General features: G+C 41.2%; 1 protein-coding gene across 1 annotated transcript in view; it reads right to left on the bottom strand.

Annotated features, from left to right (window-relative positions):
• The window catches only part of RCBTB1 (RCC1 and BTB domain containing protein 1), a 40,972-nt gene that overhangs the window by 10,850 nt on the left and 5,321 nt on the right, over positions 1–24,801 (bottom strand). The window contains exons 4-10 of the mRNA XM_008052033.2: positions 21,732–21,839; positions 21,193–21,335; positions 19,996–20,186; positions 14,991–15,117; positions 12,084–12,235; positions 11,140–11,270; positions 1,019–1,182 (exon numbers count right to left, since the gene is read on the bottom strand). Of these exons, the coding sequence (XP_008050224.1) occupies positions 1,042–1,182; positions 11,140–11,270; positions 12,084–12,235; positions 14,991–15,117; positions 19,996–20,186; positions 21,193–21,335; positions 21,732–21,839 (993 nt within the window). The 3' untranslated portion in view covers positions 1,019–1,041. The remainder of the gene's footprint in view (positions 1–1,018; positions 1,183–11,139; positions 11,271–12,083; positions 12,236–14,990; positions 15,118–19,995; positions 20,187–21,192; positions 21,336–21,731; positions 21,840–24,801) is intronic.

Genomic DNA, 24,801 nt, shown 5'->3' with positions numbered 1-24,801 from the left:
TGATTAAGTTTCAAAAGCAAATTTGTAATGGTATGTGGCCTAGATAAAGTGGAAAAAGCAAATTCCCTTAAGTCCTGTAAGAAAGCTGGCTTTCAGACCCACTTCTTCCAGTCATACGGAGTAGCTCCAATGAGTTAGCGCCCCAATTTAGGAAGGCAAGAAGAGCATCCTATCCTACCTATGTCACCATTCTCCTCTCATGAGTCAGCATTTACAGAAGGAGGGAGCACTTTAAATGAGTTCTCAAATTCTACCCGAATGATATAAAACACTGTTGGATAAGTTATGGAGATTCTAATTTATAAAACACCTTTATCCAAATGAGGTTTCTTTATCAACTTCTCATGGATAGTTCTAAATTACTATTCTTATGAAATTAAATCTTAAGGGAACTCTTGGCTAACTCAGAAATTCATCTTTACATAATTGTCATTTCAACAGGTGTAACTCATGTTAAACTGAATATTACTTAGTTATATCTTGAAGTTAAAAGAAGTCATCAGCAGTGCAAGCACACAAAGCCTCAAACAGTCGTAACTGCTCCTCCACAGTAAGGCTACTGAACCAGTAACCACACCACACCTCAGCAAGCCCCAAGTCGGCATCTGGAATTCACGGTGCAGTCCCATGTTCATCTCACTATTCACACACTGTCACCACTCCTGGTATCCAAAGGTTACCGACATGTGGCCCAGGAGAATTGTCACTAACTCCTTCCCAAGTTCAGACGTTCCTCCAATCAAAAAGGAAAACAAAACCAAAAACAGCTACACTTTCACCCTTTACATGTTCCAGCCCAAATGTAAGACCGGTCACATATAAGATACACATATCCGGAAATATGAGTAGCTTAAAATGGGCTCAAGAAAAGCCGTACCTCCTGCATATCTTCCTACCCAGAAAACCATGTCTCAGAATGTGAAGAAAACAACCTGATGGGGTTTTTTTTACCTGCAGAATTACATCACCCGTAGAGCACAAACTGGGCACATCACCAGCAGTGCCCCAGAGCACTCACACACAACCCAGCAGCCTTGGGCTTCAGTTCTTAAAGGCTCCACATTTACTGGCTTTAGCAATGAACTCCTTTAGCAGAGGGCCATCCATTTGCCAAAATGCAGCAGTCTGTGTAACTTCTGTCAAATGATTGATGCAAAACTTAAAGCAGAATTCTTCTAAATCCTGGACACACACAACAAAAATAAAAACAAAAAGAGGTCTTTTTTAATTAACTTTGACTGAATTATTTCTCTCCAAGCCCTCACCCCAAATCTCTCACCCTCCCACAGAAAGATATTTGAGAGGCCAGATACCTCAAACAGGTAAACAGGTGACCACAGGTAGGTGTCAGAAAAACACATACTATTTCATCACAACACAGTGAAAGCAATGGTTCCCCCAACTCAAATGTCACACACACTCACACACAAGAACTGTGGGGGAAAACATTTCCTGCATGGTTATCACAGTCTAGTGATACTCAAAGACACCGTTGTAAATGGCAGACTGCTACTTTAGTCCACAGAATGTGTTTTATCACAATTAAGAAATCAGAGAAAAGAACTAAGATGTGGATTAAAGACAGAGCCGGGTACATTGGCTCACACCTATAATCCCTGTATTTTGGGAGGCCAAGCCAGGACTGCCTGAGCTCAGGAGTTCAAGACCAGCCTGAGCAGCATGGCAAGACCTCATCTCTACAATAAATCAAAAAATTAGCTGGGCATGGTGGCACACACCTGTAGTTCCAGCTACTGGGAACGCTGAGGCGGAAGGATGTCTAAGCCCAGCAAGTTGAGGCTGTGGTAGCCATAAGCGTGCCACTGCACTCCAGCCTGGGTGACAGAGTGAGACTCTGACAAAGAAAGAGAGAGAGAGAGAGAGAGAAAAAAAAAAAAGAAAAAGAGAGAGAGAGAGAGAAAGACTTTAGCAAACAGAAAAGTAACAGAGAGATGGATTCAACCTAAAATGACACATTAAAAAGAAAATCCCCCCAAAATCACCTTAAGTTCACTTTCATGCTCTCCTAATAAAAATGATTTCATTTTTAAAGCCACAAAGAATAATATACTATAATTTCCACCATACTAAATTTCTCATACTGTCAACCCCAGAGAAGTTTACACAGATTGGATTTTTCAGTCAGACCAATGGAAGTCAACAACTACCAACATTAAGTAGGAAAGCAACATATACAAGTGGTAAATTGGGACAATTTAAAAATCAATTTCTAGCCGGGCTCGGTGGCTCAGCCTATAATCCCACGCCTTTGGGAGGTTGAGGTGAGTGGACTGCCTGAGCCTGCGGGTTCGAGACCCGCCTGAGCAGCGAGACCTCATCTCTACAATAAATCAAAAAATCAGCCGGGCGTGGTAGTGCATGCCTGTAATTCCGGCTACTCGGAAGTCTGAGGCGGAAGGATCGCTGGAGCCCAGCAGGCGAGGCTGTGGTGGCCGGGAGCGGCCACTGCACTCCAGTCTGGGTGATCAAGTGAGACTCCAACTTAAAAAAATAAAAAAAATAAAAATCAATTTCTGCCTGTAAAACTCTAATATGGTTTTCCCTTCATAAATCAATCATGCACCTGGAATGTATACAAAGACTAAATAAATATATAAAAGCAAATCACACTAAAAGCTCTTATCGCAAATAGCTTGACTTTTATAACTTGGCCAGCTGATAAGGTCTACATTGAAGGTCAATACTCAGAGTTCTATAGAACAGGAAACTCAACAACAATGCAACTGCGGAGTCTTGACTTCACATTTCCAGTCCTCTCAAAGTGGAGATTCTAGATGGAGTGGAGAAGAGACCACACAGAGAGACCCCTCTTCTGCTCTCTCAGTCAGATCTCTGCTTGCAAACAATAGTTCCTTGTTCTGAGGGCCCTTCAGTCCCTGGCTGAAAGTTCCCCTAAACTCACGAAACATACCCAGTCACATGACCATTAAGAGAGTAACCACATTAAACCTAATGTGGATCAGTGGCTGCTGCTAGAGTTTCATTTTCTAGATAATTCAAAATGCACTTAAAATGTTAGCTCGACCTCTGGATTTATGTTTTTTTAATCAGAGACTCCCAGTGAGCTAGATGGAATGGTCTGTGTCTTATAATAAAATAAAACGCCAAACTGTAGAAAGTTTTTCCTCTCACTCTTCAAGAGAAAGCACTACGCCTGGTATAACCCAATGATTAATAAATAGCTCTCGGAACTAAACTACATTCCACAGGGACATAAAAGTCACATTTTTATCTAATTTAGTTACTAGACATAGAAAACTAGTTTACCTACATATAACTTAGGAAGTGGTCAGTCATGAGCAAAGAAAGTTCTTCAAACCATTTAATGTATCAGATAAGGATCTTTAAATATTAATTACATAACTTTGAATCCACAGAAAAAGAAAAGTACTGGCATCAGAAAACCTCATCACTTTTGTATAAGGTTTGGAATTCAAGATCTTTGTAGTCTATTCTAAAAAGTGAAAAATAGATAAATTTTTTTTATAAAGTGAATTTAAAGCGAATTTATTCAGCTTACTAACTGTGCAGAAATTAACTTTAATGTAGTACAGGCATACAAGTGGTGTTGCTAATTACAATTCACTTCATTTATAAAAATGATTCTGAGGCCAGGCTCGGTTGCTCAGCCTGTAATACCAGTGCTTTGAGTGGACTGCCTGAGCCCGCGGGTTCGAGACCCACCTGGGCAACTTGGCGAGACCTCATCTCTACAATAAATCAAAAAATTAGCCGGGCATGGTAGCGCGCGCCTGTAGTTCTGGCTACTCGGAAGGCTGAGGCAGAAGGATCGCCGGAGTCCAGCAGGTCGAGGCTGCAGTGGCCGGGAGTGGCCACTGCACTCCAGTCTGGGTGACAGAGTGAGACTCCAACCCAAAAAAAAAAAAAATGATTCTGTCAAACAGCCTACTCTTCCCCTCTAACTGGCTTAAATTGGGAGAGAGAGTGGTATTCCATAAATGTTCAGCAGTTCAGACTTTTTCAAATACTAAAAGTCAAACTAGAGAATACTGAAAACAATCTAAATCTGGGTTGTTTAAATAACTAATTGAACCTTGGTTAAGGTAGATCTATGTAAAATTTAGGTAGTACTGAATATATCTGGAGAGAGAGAGAGACTTGAATTTGCAAGTTCATTTACATGATCTAGAGGGTGGCACAGTCAAGCACAACCAACCAGCAACCAATGCCTGAGTCCGTCAGCCTTTGATGGTGAATTAGATAAACTTCCTTCTGATGAGGTCCATCTTAACTATTACCAAAGCCTACAGGTTTTGTTCCCCTCATTGCGCAAATGATCAGATTTTCAATCACCACAAGAAGATGCAACTTTTGCCCAACTAAGTCAACTATAACTGGATTGCTGGGCTTTAAATAAAACAACTCCAAGAAGGACAGGAAGGATCATTTGACTAGTAGATTAAAAAGTTCATAACAGAGTAAGAGTCTTGTTCCAGCCCATGAAATAGGTAAGTACAGAGGTTGTAAAATCAAGAGGGTCTGATACAGTCTTCTTGGAATTAGAAACTGAACTCTAGGACATTCTGTGATGAAATTATAAAGCAGTTCTGAGGCAAAAGAGATAAAACACCAAATTTATTGTTATTAGTAAAAAAAAGATTTAAAAACTGCTATTCTGAAATAATTTACAAATTCATCCCAAATATTTAAACATTTAAATTATTACAATCACTATACATTCTCTGAAAATAAGGTGTTTTTACTTTCCACAGATTTTCTTTAGTAACTAAACACAGAGGATCAATGGTCTTAATATCCTCATTTTAAAAAATGCAACTTTTAACGGAGTTCTTATCGAGTCCAAAATTTCCAAAGCTAAGACAGCTGAATGCTAACACTTCTTTGAAGACCACTTGGCCAGGATGAGCAGGTTGTGTCATTACAGCTACATAGGAGACACATTCCAGATGGCAAAGTATCACAAGCCACACTTAAGTCTGTCCAACTGTTGTTAAAGTAATTACAAAACAAAAGCCCAAAACTGTAAGTCTGTAATTAACTTTTAGTATGTCTAATATAAAATATCCCAAATCATAGCGGGTTCTGTTTCTGTTTTTCAGAATGGATTTAAATGTCCTACCATATGGGAAAAAATAATTTCTCTCATTACACAAAAAGCATTTTACACCCTACTGCTGATGGAACACTTTTAATTTGGCCCACCAAAAGAAGAGACAAGCACTGACCATCCAACTTTGGTACTGAGCTGTCCAATACCCTCATCCAAAACCAACTTCAGAACTAGATTCCTGGGCTGATGTTTATGGTTTCCCAACAAAAGTACGATCATAAGATACAAGGGGCTGAGAACATAGGCTTTTCTGGAAAGTGTTCTACTCTAGTTAAACAAATATTTCCCAACCGTTTCTCCTAATGTTCAAATATACATAAAAAACAAGAATTTCCTGAAAAGAATCAGTATAAACAGAGCATTGTAGAATGTCTGCAATGCGATACTGAGCTATCTTTTTTGTTTGCTTGTTTTGAGTCAGGGGTCTCACTCTGTTGCCCAAGCTGGAGTACAGTGGCACAATCACAGCTCACTGCAGCCTCAACCTCCTGGGCTCAAGTCATCCTTTCTCCTCAGCCTCCAGAGTATCTGGGACTAGGCAAATGCCCCTTGCCTGGCTAATTTTTAAAAATTTTTTGTAGAGCTGAGGTTTCACTATGTTGGTCTTGAACTCCTGGCCTCAAGTGATCCTCCCACCTCAGCCTCCCAAAGTGCTGGGATTAAGGCATACCACTGTGCCTGGTCAATACAGAACTATCTTGAGACAATGTTTTATTTACATTGTCTCCCTTGACACCAATATATAATCAGGTCTGTACCGGAAGAATATTTACGTGCGCCCTTCAAGTCTTTCTTTATAAACCTGTAGACAGTTCGATGATGCATCCAGAATGGGCTCCACAATAATCAGCTGACTTTTAAAAATACTTGTAACTACTGAGTCTGTATATTTATGAGTGTGTACATTTGCTTCAAAACTATCTTGTCAAAGGGGTCAGGGAGTAACCACAGTAACTTGTGGCAAAAAGAGAAGAAACAGCAGAAGCAAGTACTCTTCACCTTCCCAGTGTTTTGCCCCACAGAAAGAAGGCAAAGTCACCCTGCATTCCCATGTTGAACTTTTGAGAATAGTTTTTACAATTAATTTCCAACCCGATTAATCAGTAGTATCCAACCAATTAACAAACATAATGAGTGCATTTTATTTGTGTACGCTAAACATTTCATTTATACTTACTACATTCTACAGTATAAAAATGAAATGCAAAAAGCACATTAGTCAATTATTTAACTCATTTCAGAACCTAAAAAGTACACCCTAGAATTATTTTTTGTCTTCTATTCTCTAACTTTGGGATTTTAAGATTTGTGTTTGTTTTTGAGACAAGGTCTTGTTCTGTTGCCCAGGCTGGACTGTGCAGTGGTATGATCATAGTTCACTGCAGCCTTGAACTCTAGGGCTTAAGCAATCCTTGCACCTCAGGGTCTCACTATGTTGCCCAGACTAGTCTTGAACTCCTGGTCTCAAGCAATCCTCCTGCCTTGGTCCCCAAAGTGCTGGGATTAGAAGGCATAAGTCGCCACACCTGGCCTTTAAAATATAGACAGATGATAGATAGATGGATGGATAGATGGATAGATGGATGGATAGACAGACAGATAGATTTTTTTACGTGCACATTCATGGTGAGATGTTTCAAATATATTCATTCATTTAATTCAATATAAATTTTTGAGTGCCAACTCAATGGCTACACTGTGACAGACTCAAGGAATCACATACAAGGGGGGGGGGGCGCAAAAAACCAGAAATTATCTTTTGGAGGCCCCTTGTAGTACACTCAGAATTTGTTCCTCCATATCAATTTTTTTTAATCTGAAAGTTTTGAGGTGTGTCATAATTGGTGGGAAAAAAGTCCTGAGTTGTGGCAAACAGGTAACTGGTTCTTCACCATAACAAAGCACCTGCCCACACCACGTTGAGTGTTCAGCAGTTTTTGTCCAAAAACAGCATGACCTCCATGCACCACCTGCCCTATTCACCTGATCTCACCCCCAGCTACTTATTTTGTTTTCCCAGATGAAAAAAGGTCCTCAAAGAGAAACATTTTGCTGATGTGGAAGGGAAAACAAAAAATGGCAGAAGCACTGAGAGGCATCAAAATGGACAACTTAAAAAACTGTTTTGAGCACTAGAAAAAGCATCTGGATAGGTGTATTGCATCAAATGGAGAGTACTTTGAAGATGACTAAACTTTAAACATATAAAAATAAATATATAACTTTTTATAAATAAATTCTGGGTTTTTCTGGACCCCCTCTTGTATATTTGCAGTCTCTTTAAAGGAACAAATTTTTTTTTTAATTTTAAAGATGTGGGGTACAATTCAGGGTTGGGTATACAAATGTTCATTATGCAGGTACCCTTGTTGATGAGGTGTGCCGCTCCCTCCCCTGGTAGTTTCCCTCCACTGCCAATCCCATTCCACTCCCCCAGCAGTTTCCCACTACTGCCAATCCCTTTCTTATAGTATTATGATAATTGTTCAAGGTCCGCTTATAAGTGAAAACATATGGTATTCTGTTCTTTGTTTCTGTGATAGATCACTGAGTATGATCATGTACCACATTTTTTTAATCCAGTCCAGCTTCGATGGGCAGCATGGCTGGTTCCATGTTTTTGCTATTGTGAATAGAACTGTAACAAACATGCGTGTGCAGGTATCTTTTTTGTAAAAGAATTTGCGTTCCTCCGGATATATTCTCAATAGGGGGATTGCTAGATCATATGGAAGGTCAATTTCTAGTTCTTTTAGAAATCACCACACTGCCTTCTAAAGAGGTTGCACAAGTTTGCATTCCCACCAATGTAGAAGCATTCCTTTTTCTCTGCATCCTCGCCAGCATCTGCTGTTGTTTGGTTAATGATGGCCATTCTGACTGGGGTTAGGAGGTACCTCAATGTGGTTTTGATTTGCATTTATCTGATGATTAGTGAAGCTGAGCACTTTTTCATGTGTCTGTTGGCTGCCCATATATCTTCTTTTGAGAAGTGTCTATTCATATCTTTTGCCCACGTTTTAATGGGGCTGTTTGTTTTTTTCCTTTAGACACGTTTGAGTTCCTTGTAGATCCTGGATGTTAGGCCTTTGTCAGCGGGGGCTCCCTCAATGGTTTCTTTGGCTTTGCAGAAGCTTTTTAGTTTGATGAGGTCCCACTGTCTATCTTGTTTCCTAAGCCATGAGCACTTGGGGTTTTGATCAGGAACTGGTTGCCAGTTCCAATTTCCATAAGGGTATCTCCTGCATTTTCTAAGATTCTTATAGTTTGAGGTTTTATGGTTAGGTCTTTGATCCATTTAGAGTTAATTTTTGAGTATGGTGATAGGTAGCGGTCCTGTTTCAATCTTCTGCATGTGATCAGCCATTTTCCCAGCACCATTTACAGAATAGGTTCTCCTCTCTCCAGTGGTTGTTGGTGGAGGGTTTGTCAAAGATGGAGTTGGTTGAGAAATTGAGGCTTTGCTTCTGGAATCTCTACCCTGTTCCATTGGTCTATATGCCTGTTTTTGTACCAATACCAGGCTGTTTTGATTACTGTAGCCTTATAGTAAAGTTTGAAGTCTACAAGTATGATACTTCCTGCTTTGTCTTTTGCTAAGGATTGTTTTGGCTATTCGTGGTCCTTTATGTTTCCATATGAATTTCTGTATTGTCATTTCCAGGTCTGAGAAGAATGATGTTGGTAATTTAATTGGGTATTGCATTCAATCAGTAGATTGTCTTTGGTAGGATAGACATCTTAACAATGTTGATTCTTCCTATCCATGAGCTTGTAATATTTTTCCATTTGTTTGTGTCTTCTTGGATTTCTTTGAGCAGTGTTTTGTAATTGTCATTGTAAAGGTCTTTCACTTCTCTGGTTAGGAAGATGCCAAGGTATTTCTTTTCTTTTTTTTTTTTTTTTGTGGCTATTGTGAATGGGATTGTGCTTTTTACTTGGTTCTCTGCCTGCTTGTTTTTGGTGTATAAGAACGCAATTGTCCTTTGCACATTTATTTTGTACTCCGACACTTTGCCAAAGTCCTTTATCAGTCAGTGCAAGCAGGTTTTTGATAGATTCTCTTGGATTTTCAAAGTATAGGATCATATTGTAAGCAAAAAGGGATAATTTGACTTACTCTTTTCCTTTTTGGATACCCCTGATTTACTTCCCTTGTCTAACTGCCCCAACTAGGACTTAAAGGAACAACTTCTAATGTGTTTATACTTAAAATGACCAAATGGAAACTATTAAAGGAAATGATCTGCTGGCATGGGTGGTGGAAGAGATGTGGTAGGTGGCTTTTTCTGTAAACTTCCTGCAACAGTTTTAGCTTAAGGTAAGAAAGAACTCTCCAGCAACTAGAGCTGAGATGTCGGCCCATGCGCAGGTTGTCCTGACTATTGTGGGTCAGCAAGGGCTGAATCCCGAGTATGAAACTTTTTAAATGAGGGGAAGAGTGTGGACAGGCAAGAGAAGATTCTGAAACTCATCACTACAAGAAGATAAAAGGCATGGACTGACAATATTCAAAATTATATTACTGGGTGAAAATAAAACCTAAAGAAATAATATTTCTGATATAAGAGGTTCGGGAAGTGCAGGAAGCCAGTCATCCCTTCATTTTGTACTAGGAATGATTTACTTTGATCATCATTCCATCTGTTGTCAGACTACAAAGTCAGCTATATTTGATCTCATCAAATATTTATAATCATAATATAACCTCAAACAAAAATAGAATACATTTTGGAAATACAAGTCATAAAGGTTGACTTTGCTCCCCAGTGCAATGAAGTCTGTCCTCTGTTATACCTCAAAGGCCACAGCTGTAGATTTTTGCAGGTGTTTGATAAATTCCTTGATACCAGATACTCTGCCTTGTCAAATGGTGGCAAATTATCTGTAAACGTGCTAACAGTGTCATTTTACATGCACACCTTAGCTAGACATCTTGAACCTCTGAGACTATTATTGCTCTCTGGCTTTTCTTCTCTAAGAATCTGTGAAACCGGCTGGGCACAATGGCTCAGCCTGTAATCCCAGCACTTTGGGAGGCCGAGGCGAGAGGACTGTCTGAGCCCAGGGGCTTGAGATGAACTTGGTGAGACCTCATCTCTACAATAAACCACAAAAAAAACTAGCCAGGCTTGGTGGCATATGTCTATAGTTTCAGCTATTTGGAAGGATGAGGCAGAACGATCACCTGAGTTCAGCAGGTCAAGGTTGCAGTGGCCGTAAGCGTGCCACTGCACTCCAGCCTGGATGACAAGAGTGACACTCCAACTCAAAAAAAAAAAAAAAAAGAATCTGTGAAACCAACCATACCAGTCTTTAGCTCACTGATTACTCTCCATGCTCCATTTAGGCGGTACCGTCTCACCCAGCTAACAATGCCTCACATGTGCCAGGGACTACTGGATATGCACACAAGGAAGACACAGTTCCTGCTCGTGAGGATGCTCTGGTTCTTAACTTTAAGAAAATGCACATCAACACAAACTTTCACACTCCCAAAGCCCATTAATTCGTAGACTTTCCAGAGATCTGTGAATCCCATAATAGGAACTCAATCCAGTGCAAAAACAAAAAGGAGATCACAAGTTCTTAACACACCAATAACTGTGAGTTACAATCAGATGGTGCTAGATTTCAGAGCATACACAGATACAAACCACACAGCATCCCTGACTTATGACAGGGCAGAATTGAGAAGAAAGCAAAGTGGGTCTTGAAAAAAACATATGCTAAACTCTGCTGTTTGTTGGTCCAGTTAGGTGTAGCACTTTATATTCCAACCTGCAGGACAGCTGCTGGAACTCCAGTTAGTTTCTTATCTCAGTTAAAAATGGATGTAGAGGAACAACCACTTTTGAATCAAAGAACAGAGAACAAAGAAGCAAGACCAAATTTCAGTTTTTAAGGATCAGGCAGTTCACTGATTCCCTAAACAGAAATAAAGTTACACATCATTTTCTTTGTCTCACGTGAGAAGAAGGGGAGTTAAGGGTGGTTTTAGTTTTCTGTGTGTTGTTTTATGTTACCTCCGCATCATATCGGACTGCAGCAGAGAATAATGAAAAGGCATTCTCCACAGTAATTCCTCGCTTGATAATGTGCTGACAAAGTTTTTTCAGTCTGTTTTCACAATAAGATGTCGCCAAATCCAAAAGACCTAAAAGAAAAAAGTGAGAAAGGCTTAATTGAGTTTACAATAATTTCTCATAACTGATCAACATATACTTTTCATCTTGATGAAGAGAGTTATGTAGAAAAATCAGTAGAAGTTTATTTGTGAATAATATTCTGACCTTGAGTAAAGAAATTCTCTTTAATTTTTTTTTTAAGTTGGAGTCTCTCACTCTATGTCGCCCAGGCTGGAGTGCAGTGTCATGCTCACGGCCACCGCAGACTCTACCTCCTGGGCTCAGGTGATCCTTCCACCTCAGCCTTCCAAGTAGCTGGAACCACCACATCTGGCTAATTTTTTGATGTATTGTAGAGATGACTACTAAGTTGCCCAGGTTGGTCTTGAACCCATGGGCTCAGGCAATCCTCTCACCTCAGCCTCCCAAAGTGCTGAGATTATAGGTGTGAGCCACCACGACCGGCCACAAATTCTCTTTTTTACTGCCTACCTTTCCCGCCCTTATACCTCGGCTATGCTTACCTTATACAATTTCTTCTGTAATATAAAGCAAGGGCAAAAAATGGCATTTCTGTCCTCATTTGGTTTCCAAAATAATAAGTTCATTAGTGACTTATACTTCAATATTGAAAAATTAAGATAAGTCCATAGTCATAAAGTATGTCCATAATTATTCATAATAACTACACAATACTATTTTTAAAGACTTTTACTTCAAATCTTTTTTTAAACATCCAGTAAAAGCTAAGAAACCTGAAACTTTTTACATTTCAGGACTCTAAGAACACGAGGAGATACTCTCGACCATGTGGCGTGGCCAGTCCCAGAGCAGTCCAGTACCTATAGCATCTTCTGGCGGCAGGTCAACGGTGTCTGTGTAGAGGTACTGGAGAAAGGCACGATACACTGGGTAAGAAAATTGGTCGATTTCTATCACTTCCTTCATATCCTCATTCCAATATGACTGGAACATGGATCGAAAGTGCTCACACCTCAAATAGAAAAGCAAAAGTCACCTAATGAGTTGATGACATCAGCTAAGCAGAGATCAGAAGTATCCTTAACAACTATATGTGGGCCCTCACACATCAGGTTCATGAATCTTTCGCTAGCACCCTAAAAACATTCCACATACATGGGGTGTTATACATGCCTTTTACATACACTCATTTTCATTTCTTGTATATCTCCTATTAGATATTAAGAATTATATGTACACCCTAGAAGCACCTAGCACTTCAACAATACTACTGTTTATATTTGATGGTCCCCACATATTTTTTGCTCACTTTGGTTTTTTTTTTTAAAGATGTACACAACCCAGGCACAGTGGCTCACGCCTGTAAGCCCAGCACTTTGAGAGGCTGAGAAGGGAGGATTGCCTGAGCCCACCTGTTTGAGAGCAGCCTGGGCAACTTGGTGAGACCTCATCTCTATAATAAATTTAAAAAAAAAATTAGCTGAGTGTGGTGGCACACACCTGTAGTTCCAGCTACCTGAATGGCTTAGGCAGAAGGATTGCCTGAGCCCACCAGGCCGAGTCTGCTGTGGTCATGAGCGTGCCACTGCACTCCAGCCTAGGTGATAAAGTGAGACTCCAACTCAAAAAATAAAAAAATAAAAAAATAAAGATGTACACAAATGCATTTTAAACGATAAAATGAAAGAAATTCAGAAATGAGACTTCAAAACTTTGGACTATATATTAACATAATTAAAATGATTCTTTTTTGTAATAAGTATATACTTAACAATTTTAAATGTTAACTGGGTTACATTAAGCTATTTACTGTCCCATTATATTTTCTTCCAAACAGTCATCATTCCACCTGTGTATCTTTGGGTTACCTGCTCCATCTCCTTTCTTTCCAAGCCCATTACAAACTCACTGCTAAAACACTCACATTCACTAGGGCAGATCCATAGTTCAAGAAAACCTATGAGTCCTCCTATATTGTATTTACGTGGACAAACCACCTGCCTGAGGAACTGATTCCTGAATATTGGATTTTCTTAAAATCTATCATACTTTTATATTTTCTAAACAGTCATCTTTTCGCCGGGCTTGGTGGCTCAGCCTATGATCCCAACACTTTGGGAGGCTGAGGAGAGAGGACTGCCTGAGCCCACAGGTTCGAGATGCACCTGGGCAACTTGGCGAGACCTCGTCTCTACAATAAATAAAAAATCAGCCGGATGTGGTAGCGCGTACCTGTAGTTCCAGTTACTTGGAAGGCTGAGGTGTAAGGCTCGCAGGAGCCCAGCAGGTCGAGGCTGTGGTGGCTGGGAGCGTGCCACTGCCCTCCAGTCTGGGTAACAGAGTGAGATTCCAACTCAAAAAAATAAAAAATACAAAAAATAAATAAAAAGTCATCTTTTCAAATTATCTTAAAGTGAGAATTTATTTTCAAAATCCATTCTGGATCCTAAAAAGAATGGCTTCACGTACATAAGAAATGACTCCATCTGGGAAGCAAAACAGAGATCATTGCCTAAGCAAGGGATAATGGGTGTAATGGGTCAGAAAACTGTACGTGAAAGGAACAGACCACAGGGTCAGAGAGAAACATTTCCAGTTCTCCTTTTCAGTTTATACTGTAGCTCAGATATTTACTCCCTTAGGTTAAGAATGACACAGAGCTCTTCTCTTCCCCAAATATATTATTTTACAAATAGGCTTTTGAGTAAAATTTCAAAAAGATTTGTTAGTGGCCTGTTTAGTGGTCTTATTTTTATGTGCTTCTTTCTCTATAATGGTAACCTCAGTGAGCAACAGTTCAAATAGTTATTAATAAATGCACGGTTCCCTCACATTTATATACAAGGAACACTAGCCATTTCTCATATCTAAAGTATGTATTTTAACAGATTATTAGATGTCCCTTAGGGATAAAAAGTCCAGCATTCCTGACTATATGAGTTTCCTGCTTGAGGAAGCTCCTTAAATAAAAGAGGACATATACACTTTCTCTTTTTTTTTTTTTTTTTTTTGAGACAGGGTCTCACTTCACCCAGTCTGGAGTGCAGTGGTGTGATTATAGCTCATTGCAACCTCAAACTCCTAGCCTCAAGAAATCTTCCTACCTTAGACTCCCAAGCAGCTGGGACTACAGGCACATGCCACCATATCTAACTAAATTTTTATTTTTATTTATTTTTATTTTATTTATTGTAGAGATGAGGTCTCACCAAGTTGCCCAGGCGGGTCTCGAACCCGCGGGCTCAGGCAATTCACTCACCTCAGCCTCCCAAAGGCGCAGGATTACAGGCTGAGCCACCAAGCCTGGTAATTTTTATTTTCTATAGAGATGAGGTCTTGTTATGTTTCCCAGGCAGGTCTCAAATTCCTGGCCTCAGCAATCATGCTTCCATCTCAGCCTCTCAAAGTGTAGAAATTATTGGCATAAGCCTGCGCTGGCTACACCTTTCAATGACAACATTTTGTAATTTTTCTTAACCATGTAAACAAATTTTTGAATAAAAATGAATGTTCACAAGATCCTGAATTTAAAATACAATAGACAAATATTTACACTCCCACATTACATTTTTCCTAAAAGACACATGAGTGTACATGCAAAACTCTTCAATAAAAAAGGACTGACGCTAGCCACAAAAACATTAAGTTGTGACATCTCTATTACCAAGGTTATTTCCTATCAGTATCCATTTTGTGGAATAACAGAAAAATAGAAATGGCAAAAACAAAGCAAGATTACTGATGTCTCTAAGCTCATGCAAAAATACCTGATTTTCAAAACAGCTTTATGGACATGAATATATTTCCCATCAATTTGAAACTTCAGATCAGCAGTTTCTGGACTATCAAATTCTTTCTTCAGTGACTCTGCGACTGTTAAAAAGTCTTCATGCTCTGAAGGCAACACACACACTATTAATACAGAAAGATCAGGGAACAGATTCAAGACTTCTAAAAGATCATCATGAGCATCGTGGATAGTCTGGGTATTTTTTTCAAGAGAGTTCAAGCCTTATTTGACAAATCAACTTCACAGTATTAAAATAAGTAGCCTTTGCAGCAGCTTGGACGGATTTAGAGTCTATCATACTCGATGATCTATCACAGAAACAAAGAGCAGAGTACCACATGTTCTCAATCATAAACGGACCCCTGAACATTTACCATAAGACTATAAGAAAAGGATTGGGGCTGGGCTCAGTGGCTCGACCTGTAATCCCATACTTTGGGAGGCTGTGGCAAGTGGATTGTCTGAGCCTGCGGGTTCAAGACCAGCCTGGGCAACTTGGTAAGACCTCACCTCTACAATAAATTTTTTTAAAAATTAGCCAGGTGCAGTAGCACAAACCTGTAGTTCCGGTTACTTGGAAAGCTGAAGTGGAAGGATCACTAGACCCTAGCAGGTCATCGCTGGGGTGGTCATGAATATGCCACTACACTCCAGCCTGGACAACAGAGTGAGACTCCAACTCAAAAAAAAAAAAAAGAAAGGGATTGACAGTAGTGGGATACTACTTGGGGTGGGAGGGTGAGAGTTGCGCACAATATCAATAAGGGTAGCTGATCTCAAACCAGGCAAAGTGGGGACCAAAGGAAGGCCCAAACTTTACCTGTTCGATGACCACCTATATACTTAATCCTGAACTGTACGCCACATCTTGAAAATAAAATTTTTTTTAAAAATACCCAAAAAAACCCTACAAGTATTTAGAAAGGCCACATATCAATCTTACATGCTTAGCTAGAAATGTGCATGTTTAAAAAAGAAAAAGTTATACATAGTCCATGATGACATAGCTACACTCTCAAAACTTGAACAGTTCTTTTCTAAGACTACAAATTTATCAACTTTCCTTGACTGAAACACTGAGAACATCTCTTATCTCTGCTTTGGGCTAGTTTCCAGGGCATAGCTAACTCGAGGAGGCCCAGGAATCAAGCTTACCACTTATGTGGCAAAACTAAGCAGTCACATTCTGAGCAGAGAAGCTCTTTTCCCTAGGTATCTGGAATCTAAACATTCCTCACAACCATTAAAAAAAAAAAAATCAATGTACAAAATAATTCTTACACACTATCTAAAAACCGAGCAAATTTACTTAGTAACCCTGTACAGGCAAAGGGAGCAATTTTACAAGAACATGTGAACACCTTACCTGACAGAGAATTGCTGTTATGATCAGATGGAATTAGAACTGTGTACAAATTCCTGCAATACTTCCTTGTGTTCCTACTTCATATGTATGAAAGAAGAGAAAAAAGTAGAAGGCAAATGGAGAAATAAAAAAATTCCAGAGCTCCTCGCTGGGCAGTGAATCAAGCTTCTCTGGACAAAGGAGATAGGTTTCAACTATCCAAAAGCAAAGAACGGTGACTGAATCAAAGAGCTCAGCTTCCAAGCCTGGGATGGACCCGTGTCACTCAGGAGCTTAGAGTTACCAAGGCAAATCCTAGAAGGGACAATGGCTAAAACCTAGGCTGAAACTTAAGAAGTGAGCTTATTCACAAACTTTATCATCAGACTCTCCCAAGGAAATGTCATGTCCCTAAGCCCTGTGACCTTGACATATAGCCCTCCCTCCACCCACGTGCTGCAGAGCTCTCCTGGCTATGGAGGAAAGGTGGAAAATCTCTTAAAAGTAAGGCTTTCCCTGACCCAGTAACCTGGATCACAGGTGGGTGAGGGGAAATGACTGAGAGGGACAAAGAGTACGGTGTCTACAATGCTACCTCATCCATCCATCCATCCATCTCATCAGTGCCTCAGTTTCTCTGTCTAGTCTCAGGATGAAATAACCCTTTTCCCTTTTTGTTTCTGTATAATTAATTCCTGTTCCTCAGAGGGGTGAATTCATCATCTGAATTTCTTTTTTTTTTTTTTGAGTTGGAGTCTCACTCTGTCGCCCAGACTGCAGCCTCGACCTGCTGGGCTCCGGCGATCCTTCTGCCTCAGCCTTCCAAGTAGCTGGAACTACAGGCACGTGCTACCACACCCGGCTGATTTTTTGATTTATTGTAGAGATGAGGTCTCGCTGCCCAGGCGGGTCTCGAACCCGCGGGCTCAGGCAATCCACTCACCTCAGCCTCCCAAAGGCGCGGGATTACAGGCTGAGCCACCGAGCCCGGCTCATCATCTGAATTTCTAACACACAGCTGAGATCATAAACTGAGAGGAAAAAAATGCTTTTAGTGGGCAGAAGGGAAAGAAGTTATCTAGGAGATATATTCAATGATCATATATTTTCCAAACTTAACATTAAAAATGTTAGGACAAGCCAGGCTCGGTGGCTCAGCCTGTAATCCCGCGCCTTTGGGAGAGGTGAGTGGATTGCCTGAGCCCGCGGGTTTGAGACCCGCCTGGGCAGGCGAGACCTCCTCTCTACAATAAATCAAAAAATCAGCCGGGCGTGGTAGCGCATGCCTGTAATTCCAGCTACTGGGAAGGCTGAGGCGGAAGGATCGCCAGAGCCCAGCAGGTCGAGGCTGCAGTGGCCATTAGCGGTCACTGCACTCCAGTCTGGGCGACAGAGTGAGACTCCAACTCAAAAAAAAAAAAATGTTAGGACACTTGTTCTGAAAAGAATGTCTGTGCCATTTTAAGATGCAAGAGCCTGGGAAGCCTCTAACAAACAGATCCAGGTAAAGCAGTATCGCTAAATCTGAAGATGTGCACAGAAGGGCTTAGCTGTGCACACTACATATACGCCCAAATAGTACCATTCGGTAAACTAAATTTTTTTCTAATCATAATATTCACCACACACAAAATATCATTGTATAGTGAAAGAATCTGGCAAAATGAATTTAAAAGAAATATTGAGTGTGTTTCACTTTAAGCAGCATGCTTAACTCTTCCTAAACACACTCTTGCCCCCAAGACCATGACTGGTCACCAAATGATGGGACAACTCCAGATGTCTGATACCCCCCAAGCATGACATGTATCAGAAGACTAACCTAAGCCAGACGCTGTGGCATGCACCTGCAGTCCCAGCTACTCAGGAAGTTGCAGCAGGACCACTGGAGCCTAGGAGTTCAAGGCTTCAGTGAACCCATGAATAGCCACTGCTCCATCCTGGACAACAGTGAGATCTCACCTATTAAAATCTTCAATATCAACTGTGAGCAACTCAAACACCTTAGTTATCAAGAATATTAAATCTCAAGCACAGAGCATCACGACTCAAAGTCTCCATTTACAAACAAAAGAACAGCTTAGAAGAAATACACCGCCAAAACACATAAATGAACAAGAAATAAAAGAGATTCAAATCACCTTGTAAATGGCTACTCAGTTGAAGATATCTCAATATCTTCAACCAATAATGCATTCTTAAGAAGATATTTAGAAAAGGTACAAACCACGTAACCAAATATCACCCTGAATTCCACCAACCTTTATAACCTTCAAGAAACAGAAGAATTTGAAATTGGTTGAAAGACAAAGGCAGAGAGAAATTAGGTGAAATTAACTGATCACCTAAAAAACCCACAAGTCAAGCTCGTCACTGTTTTTAAAACAGTGAATACCTCAGAAAACAACAGCCCAGGTTAGTATTATATTATGCAATAAGTTTAGAATGACAAAACACTTAAGAACAGATTACTCAAACAAATACTAATACGTCATAGCAGCATTCTTCACAATGGTCAAAAGGTGAAAACAACTCAAGTGTTCATCAACAGATCAATGGACAAACAAAATGTGATGTGCATAAGTGTGTGCTTGCGTATAAAATGAACACTGTCCAGTCACAAAAGGGCATGAAGTACTGATACGTGCTACAACATGGGTGGGCCTCCAAAACGTTACATAAAAGAAAGCAACACAAAAGGTTACATACTATATGCTTCCAATTATATGAAATATCCAGAAGAGGTAAAGCCATGGGAACGAAAAACAGCTTGGTGGTTGCCAGGGGCTGGAGGGAAGGAAGAGTAGGGTATGACTGCTTAATGAGTATGGAGTTCTCTTTCAGGATGATGAAAACATTTGGGAACTTGATATAAGTGGTGGATGCACAACACAATGAATGGACTACAAGTCACTGATTCATGCACTTTAAAATGATTAATTTTACATTATGTGAATTTGGTATCAACTAAAATAAAAGCACTAAAGGAGAAAAATAGTAAATCTATGGCAATATTTGATAACAAATACATCTGCTTATGCAAATCCAATTTGGGGAAAAATATTAAAGCTAATACAGAATAAAACAGCCTGGGCTCAGTGCTCAGCCTGTAATCCCAGTACTTTGGGAGGCTGAGGCGAGTGGACTGCCTGAGCCTGCGGGTTTGAGACCAGCCTGGACAACTTGGTGAGACCTCATCTCTACAAGAAATAAATTTTTTAAAAAGAGAGAGAGAGAATAAAACACTCTAGAACCTAAAAGAGCCCACAATCAGCAAATATGCGGGAAAACTGGTCAATTGGTCACAGCCCAGAGCTTTCTTTTTCCTTTCTTTTCTTTTTTTTTCCAAGTTGGAGTCTCACCCTGTCACCCAGGCTGGAGTACAATGGCATGCTCATGGCATGATCTGCTGAGCTCAGGTGATCTTTCCACCTCAGCCTTCCAAGTAGCTAGAACCACAGGCTTGTGCCACCATGCCTGGCTAACTTTTTAATTTACTGTAAAGACAGAGGTCTCGTCATGCTGCTCAGGCTGGTCTCAGACCTCTGAGCTCAGGTAATCCTTTCGCCTCTGCCTCCCAAAGTGCTGAGATTACAGGTGTGAGCCACCACCACGACTTAGCCCAGAGCTTTCTTACCCACAGAGAGGAGGCGCCACGAGACAGCAGGGGTGGCGAAGCAGGCGAACACATCGTCCGTGCAGGAAAAGTGGGTGAGATGAGGGAGGATCACCGACTGGCCTCGGCACTGGCCCCACATATACACATGCCCACCTTGGGTCTTGGCAGCAGACGTATGGGCAGAGTGACAGGCTGCGATCTCCACTACCCTGCAAAGTTTTTTTTAAAAGATGCATGTTACATCATTATCACAGACGCTCACGGCACACCATACGCAAGGATACTAAAAAGTTCATGCTTGGAATACCTCAGAAAACAACAGCCCACAATCCAGAGGCATTAGCTGTCAAGTCATTACATCAACAAAACTTAAAGATCGGGGCCAGAGCATGTACTTCTAGCTTCCTACCTGCCCACTTCTCTTCCAAGCTCACGTGAGTGAGGATAAGTCATACGTACTGCTGAGTGAAAGACTAGAAACCGAAGCAAGTGAGAAAAGCGGACATTGACAAGATATTTGACAAGTCTTGGGACTTAAACAGTAGAAAAAATACTGTCTTCAAGATACCATTTCCTTATAAATACAACTTTTTCTCTCATTTCCTATCAGAGCTCAGAATACTCATTAGATTGGAAAGTACTTGTTGAGGGGCCATGGATTCTGAGCATTCCAATCCAAGCGCATATCACCCAAACTTACTACATTTCTCAGCAGCATGCTTCTTAGGCAGGGTCCTGGAATTAGAAGTCAATACCTCCAAGACTCAGTGGGCAAGACCTCACAATTTGACTGACCAAACATTAAGCATTTATTCCAGTAACATACATTATATCAAATCAATATTTAAACAGCCAATGTCTTTTCAAGAGCAGGATTATTTAAAAGTTGACTCCAAGGGAAAGTTCATATACACCATGGATCTCAATGCGGCCACAGACTCCATTTGTCCTCCCTACTAGAAGGGTAACGGCAGGAGGTCTGGAGGAACTACACCAAGATGCATTCATGCCTATCAGTCACCGGTGGTTTTCTCAGAATGCTGCCTAAGACAGTGTCAACTTCGTGTTTGTTCTGGCTGCTACTAAAAACTCTTGTGTTTAAGATGAGAATGTTAACAAACAGAAGAGTCACGAAGACAAACACCACAGCTCTGCCACACACAGTCCCAAGGCTACAACACACACACAGTCTGAGACAAGGCACAGCCAAGTTACCTTTCTTTCTCCACCATGATGTGTGCTGGGCTTAGCAGGTTATTTTTATTGCCAGTTCCCAGCTGCCCATATGTGTTAGCTCCCCAGGCATAGAGCAAGCCCTCATCTGTTAGTGCTAGGGTATGTGCATAGCCGCAGACAATCTGCAAGTAAATTTAAATGATTACCATTAACAGGAAAACAGGAAAGGCAGGGAAAACATCTACTTAATGCTACAGCCAGCCTCTGCAGAATGCCACTTATCATCAAGGCGTGGACTGACATTTGCTGGAACATTAAAGCAACACAAGAAAAGTCTAAACCTTGGGCTACTGAATTTTTCCATTATTATTTTTTTAAGTTGTCAAGACTAACGTGCCAATACCATGGTCTTTTTTCTCCTCATGAAAATTTTGGGTAAATATAATATTCAGTGTAGAAGATAAAGGCACAGGGTGTTGGCAGAAAAGATCAATTAAAGAATAAACCTCTAATATTTCTCCAAGTCGGAGCAGGGAAGGTGGATGGGGACCAGCTAGTGGAGAGGTCTCCACACATACCTGGTTCACACACACACTGTGCAAAGCTGCCACTCTCACAGGCGTCAGCTGGTTGCCATTATTGCCCAAGCCCAGCTGACCATTGCCGTTGTAACCCCAGCCATATACCTTAGAAAGGAGAGAAAGGGAGAGAACAGGTTTTGTATTTATTTTTTGAGTAGGAGTCAAACTCTATTGCCCAGGCCGGAGTGCAGTGGCACGTTCATGAACACTGCAGCCTCAACCTGCTGGGCTCAGATAATCCTTCCGCCTCAGCCTTCCAAGTAGCTGGACCCATAAGCACATGCCACCACATCCAGCTAATTTTTTGATTTACTGTAGAGACGAGGTCTCACCAAGTTGCCCAGGCTGGTCTCAAACCCCTGGACTCAGGTAATCCTCACACCTCTGCCTCCCAAAATGCTGGAATTCCAGGTATGAGCCACCATGCCTGGCTAGAGAATGGCTTTTTTAAACAGCTAGTAAGAATGAAGAGATAAAAACCAAGCCTATCTAAACACATCATATACTTCCAACACCCACCTTCTACTTCCTCTGCTCCTACAACTGGTCTCCAAACAGAAGATACGAAGGGGTGGGGATGACAGACTTTAGCATCAGTTCCTGCCCCATGACTTAGGAGTTAGCCCGGGACACCCAGACAAGTCACTCTTTCCTGTTTTATACATGAGGAAGTTGAGGCTAACAATTTTTAAGCACCTGTCAGGACACTGTGAAAGGTACTAGGAGTAAGTTTTTGGTCATTATTTAACAGAGCAGATAAGACATACGCAAATTTTTTTGCAGACAGGTGTAGCAAGTGCTAAAACAGAGATAGGCTTAAAGCACTGTAAAAGCAGCAAGGAGAAAGGCTTTAGCTTCAGGAAGAAAGTTTAGGGAAGACGCTTCCGATAGCACAGATCTAAGCAGGGCTGAAGGACGAATGAGGGTAAGGCTGTGTCCAGATGTGTTAGGGCAAGCAGGCGGGCCTGGCTGGATACATCCAGGTAGCAGTAGGGGGAAAACTAGAAGGAAAGAGCCAGGAGATAAAAATGACAAAAAACACACTAGGGAAAGTGCAATATGTCCACAAATTTTCCACTGAAATATTTCAAAATGGATTAATTTAACTTGGGTTTTTTTTGTTGTTTTTTGGGGTTTTTTTCTTTTCTTTTCTTTTTTTTTGTAGTTGGAGTCTCACTCCGTCGGCCAGACTGCAGTGCAGCGGCCACTCCCGGCCACCGCAGCCTCGACCTGCTGGGCTCTGGCGATCCTTCCACCTCAGCCTTCCAAGTAGCCGGAATTATAGGCATGCGCTACCATGCCCGGCTGATTTTTTGATTTATTGTAGAGATGAGGTCTCGCTGCCCAGGCGGGTCTCGAACCCACGGGCTCAGGCAATCGACTCACCTCAGCCTCCCAAAGGCGCGGGATTACAGGCTGAGCCGCCAAGCCCGGCTTTGTTTTTTTTGAGCCAGGATACCCCTCTGTCTCCCAGCCTGAAGTGCAGTAGCCTGATCACAGCTCACCACAGCCTTAACCTCCGGGGCTCAGGCAATCCTTCTGCCTCAGCCTCCTGAGTAGCTGGGACTACAGGAACACACCACCACATCCAGATAATTTTTTGATGTTCTATAGAGACAAGTGCTTGCCATGTTGCTTAGGCTGATCTCGAACTTCTGGGCTCAAACAATTCTCCCACTTCAGTCTCCAAAAGTGCTGGGATTACAGGCAAGAGCCATGATGCCTGGCTATACCTTGCATTTTTGAAAGATCACACTGGCCACAACATGAAGGGTGACAGGTAGATATATGACTAGAAGAGGGAAGACCATTTAGCAGGTTATCTTGTCTCATTTCAGCAAATAGGTGAGCTCTGATGAGGTTCCAAACTAAGGAGTGACAGTGAGACCAAGAGAGGCAAAGAAGAGGAATTCTGAAGTCAACTTGGATGAGTCCAGGATTGATGAAAAATGAGTTCACACAGGTAAGCATTCAGTAAATTCTAAAGCATCCTAGAACCCAAACGCATGATGGCATATGACTGTGTACAAAGAAATCTCTTGGTACAATTTTCATGTACTAAAATGTGCATAAGTAGTAACTGGGTCACTTAAGGAAGTTGAAACCAGAAATAATTTCTTAGAAGTAACCGTTATGGCAGGGCTTAGTGGCTCAGTCTGTAATCCCGGCAGTGTGGGAGGCCGAGACGAGTGGATTGCCTGAGCCTGCAGGTTCAAGACCCACCTGGGAAACTTGGTGAGACCTCGTCTCTACAATAAATCAAAAATTAGCCAGGCATGGTAGCACACACCTGTAGTGGTGGCCAGGAGCATGACACTGCACTCCAGTCTGGGACAGTGTGACTCCAACTCAAAAAAAATAAAATAAGTAACCGTTAGCTCAAAGGTGCCCATAGTAGAGTGTAACTGAAAGGTAAGTTTTTATAAATAGCTAATAACAATCAGGTCAAAAAATATATATGTTTTTATAAGTTACGTCCACCGGCGAACAAACATTCAAGATGTAGGCAGGTAGTTCTACAAGGACTTCTTCAGCAAACTTTAAAGAAATGTATAGCTAGGCCAGGCACAGTAGCTAATGCCTGCAATCCTAGCACTTTGAGAGGCCAAGGTGGGAGGATCGCTAGAGGCCAGGAGTTCGAGACCAGACTGGGTAATATAGCAAGACCTCGTCTCTACCCACTCGCCGCCCCCCCCCCCCAAATTAGAATGATAGGGCATGGCTATTGTTCCAGCTACTCAGGAAGCTGAGGATGAAGGATCCCCTGAGACCGGGAGGTAGAGGCTGTGGCGAGCCATGACGGCAATCCAGCCTGAATGACAAAATGAGACCCTGACTCAAAAAACAAACAAACAAAAAACCTCACAACTTACTTTTTCATAGGAAGAGAAAAGCAGTTTCAAATTATTTAATCCTTTACATTAAATATCACAAACAAATACCTATAATCATTAGGCTATTTGGATCTTATAAAAAACAATATTTAGACATTCTAGAACTTTTACTCGGAAATTTTTTTTTTTTTTTTGAGTTGGAGTCTCACTCTGTCACCCAGACTGGAGTGCAG

This window comes from Carlito syrichta, unplaced genomic scaffold, assembly GCF_000164805.1.
Source record: "Carlito syrichta isolate Samal-C Ts95f unplaced genomic scaffold, Tarsius_syrichta-2.0.1 Scaffold254042, whole genome shotgun sequence".
NCBI lineage: Eukaryota > Metazoa > Chordata > Mammalia > Primates > Tarsiidae > Carlito > Carlito syrichta.
The sequence above is the reverse complement of the archived record's forward strand: the minus strand, read 5'-3'. Positions and strand labels throughout refer to the sequence as shown.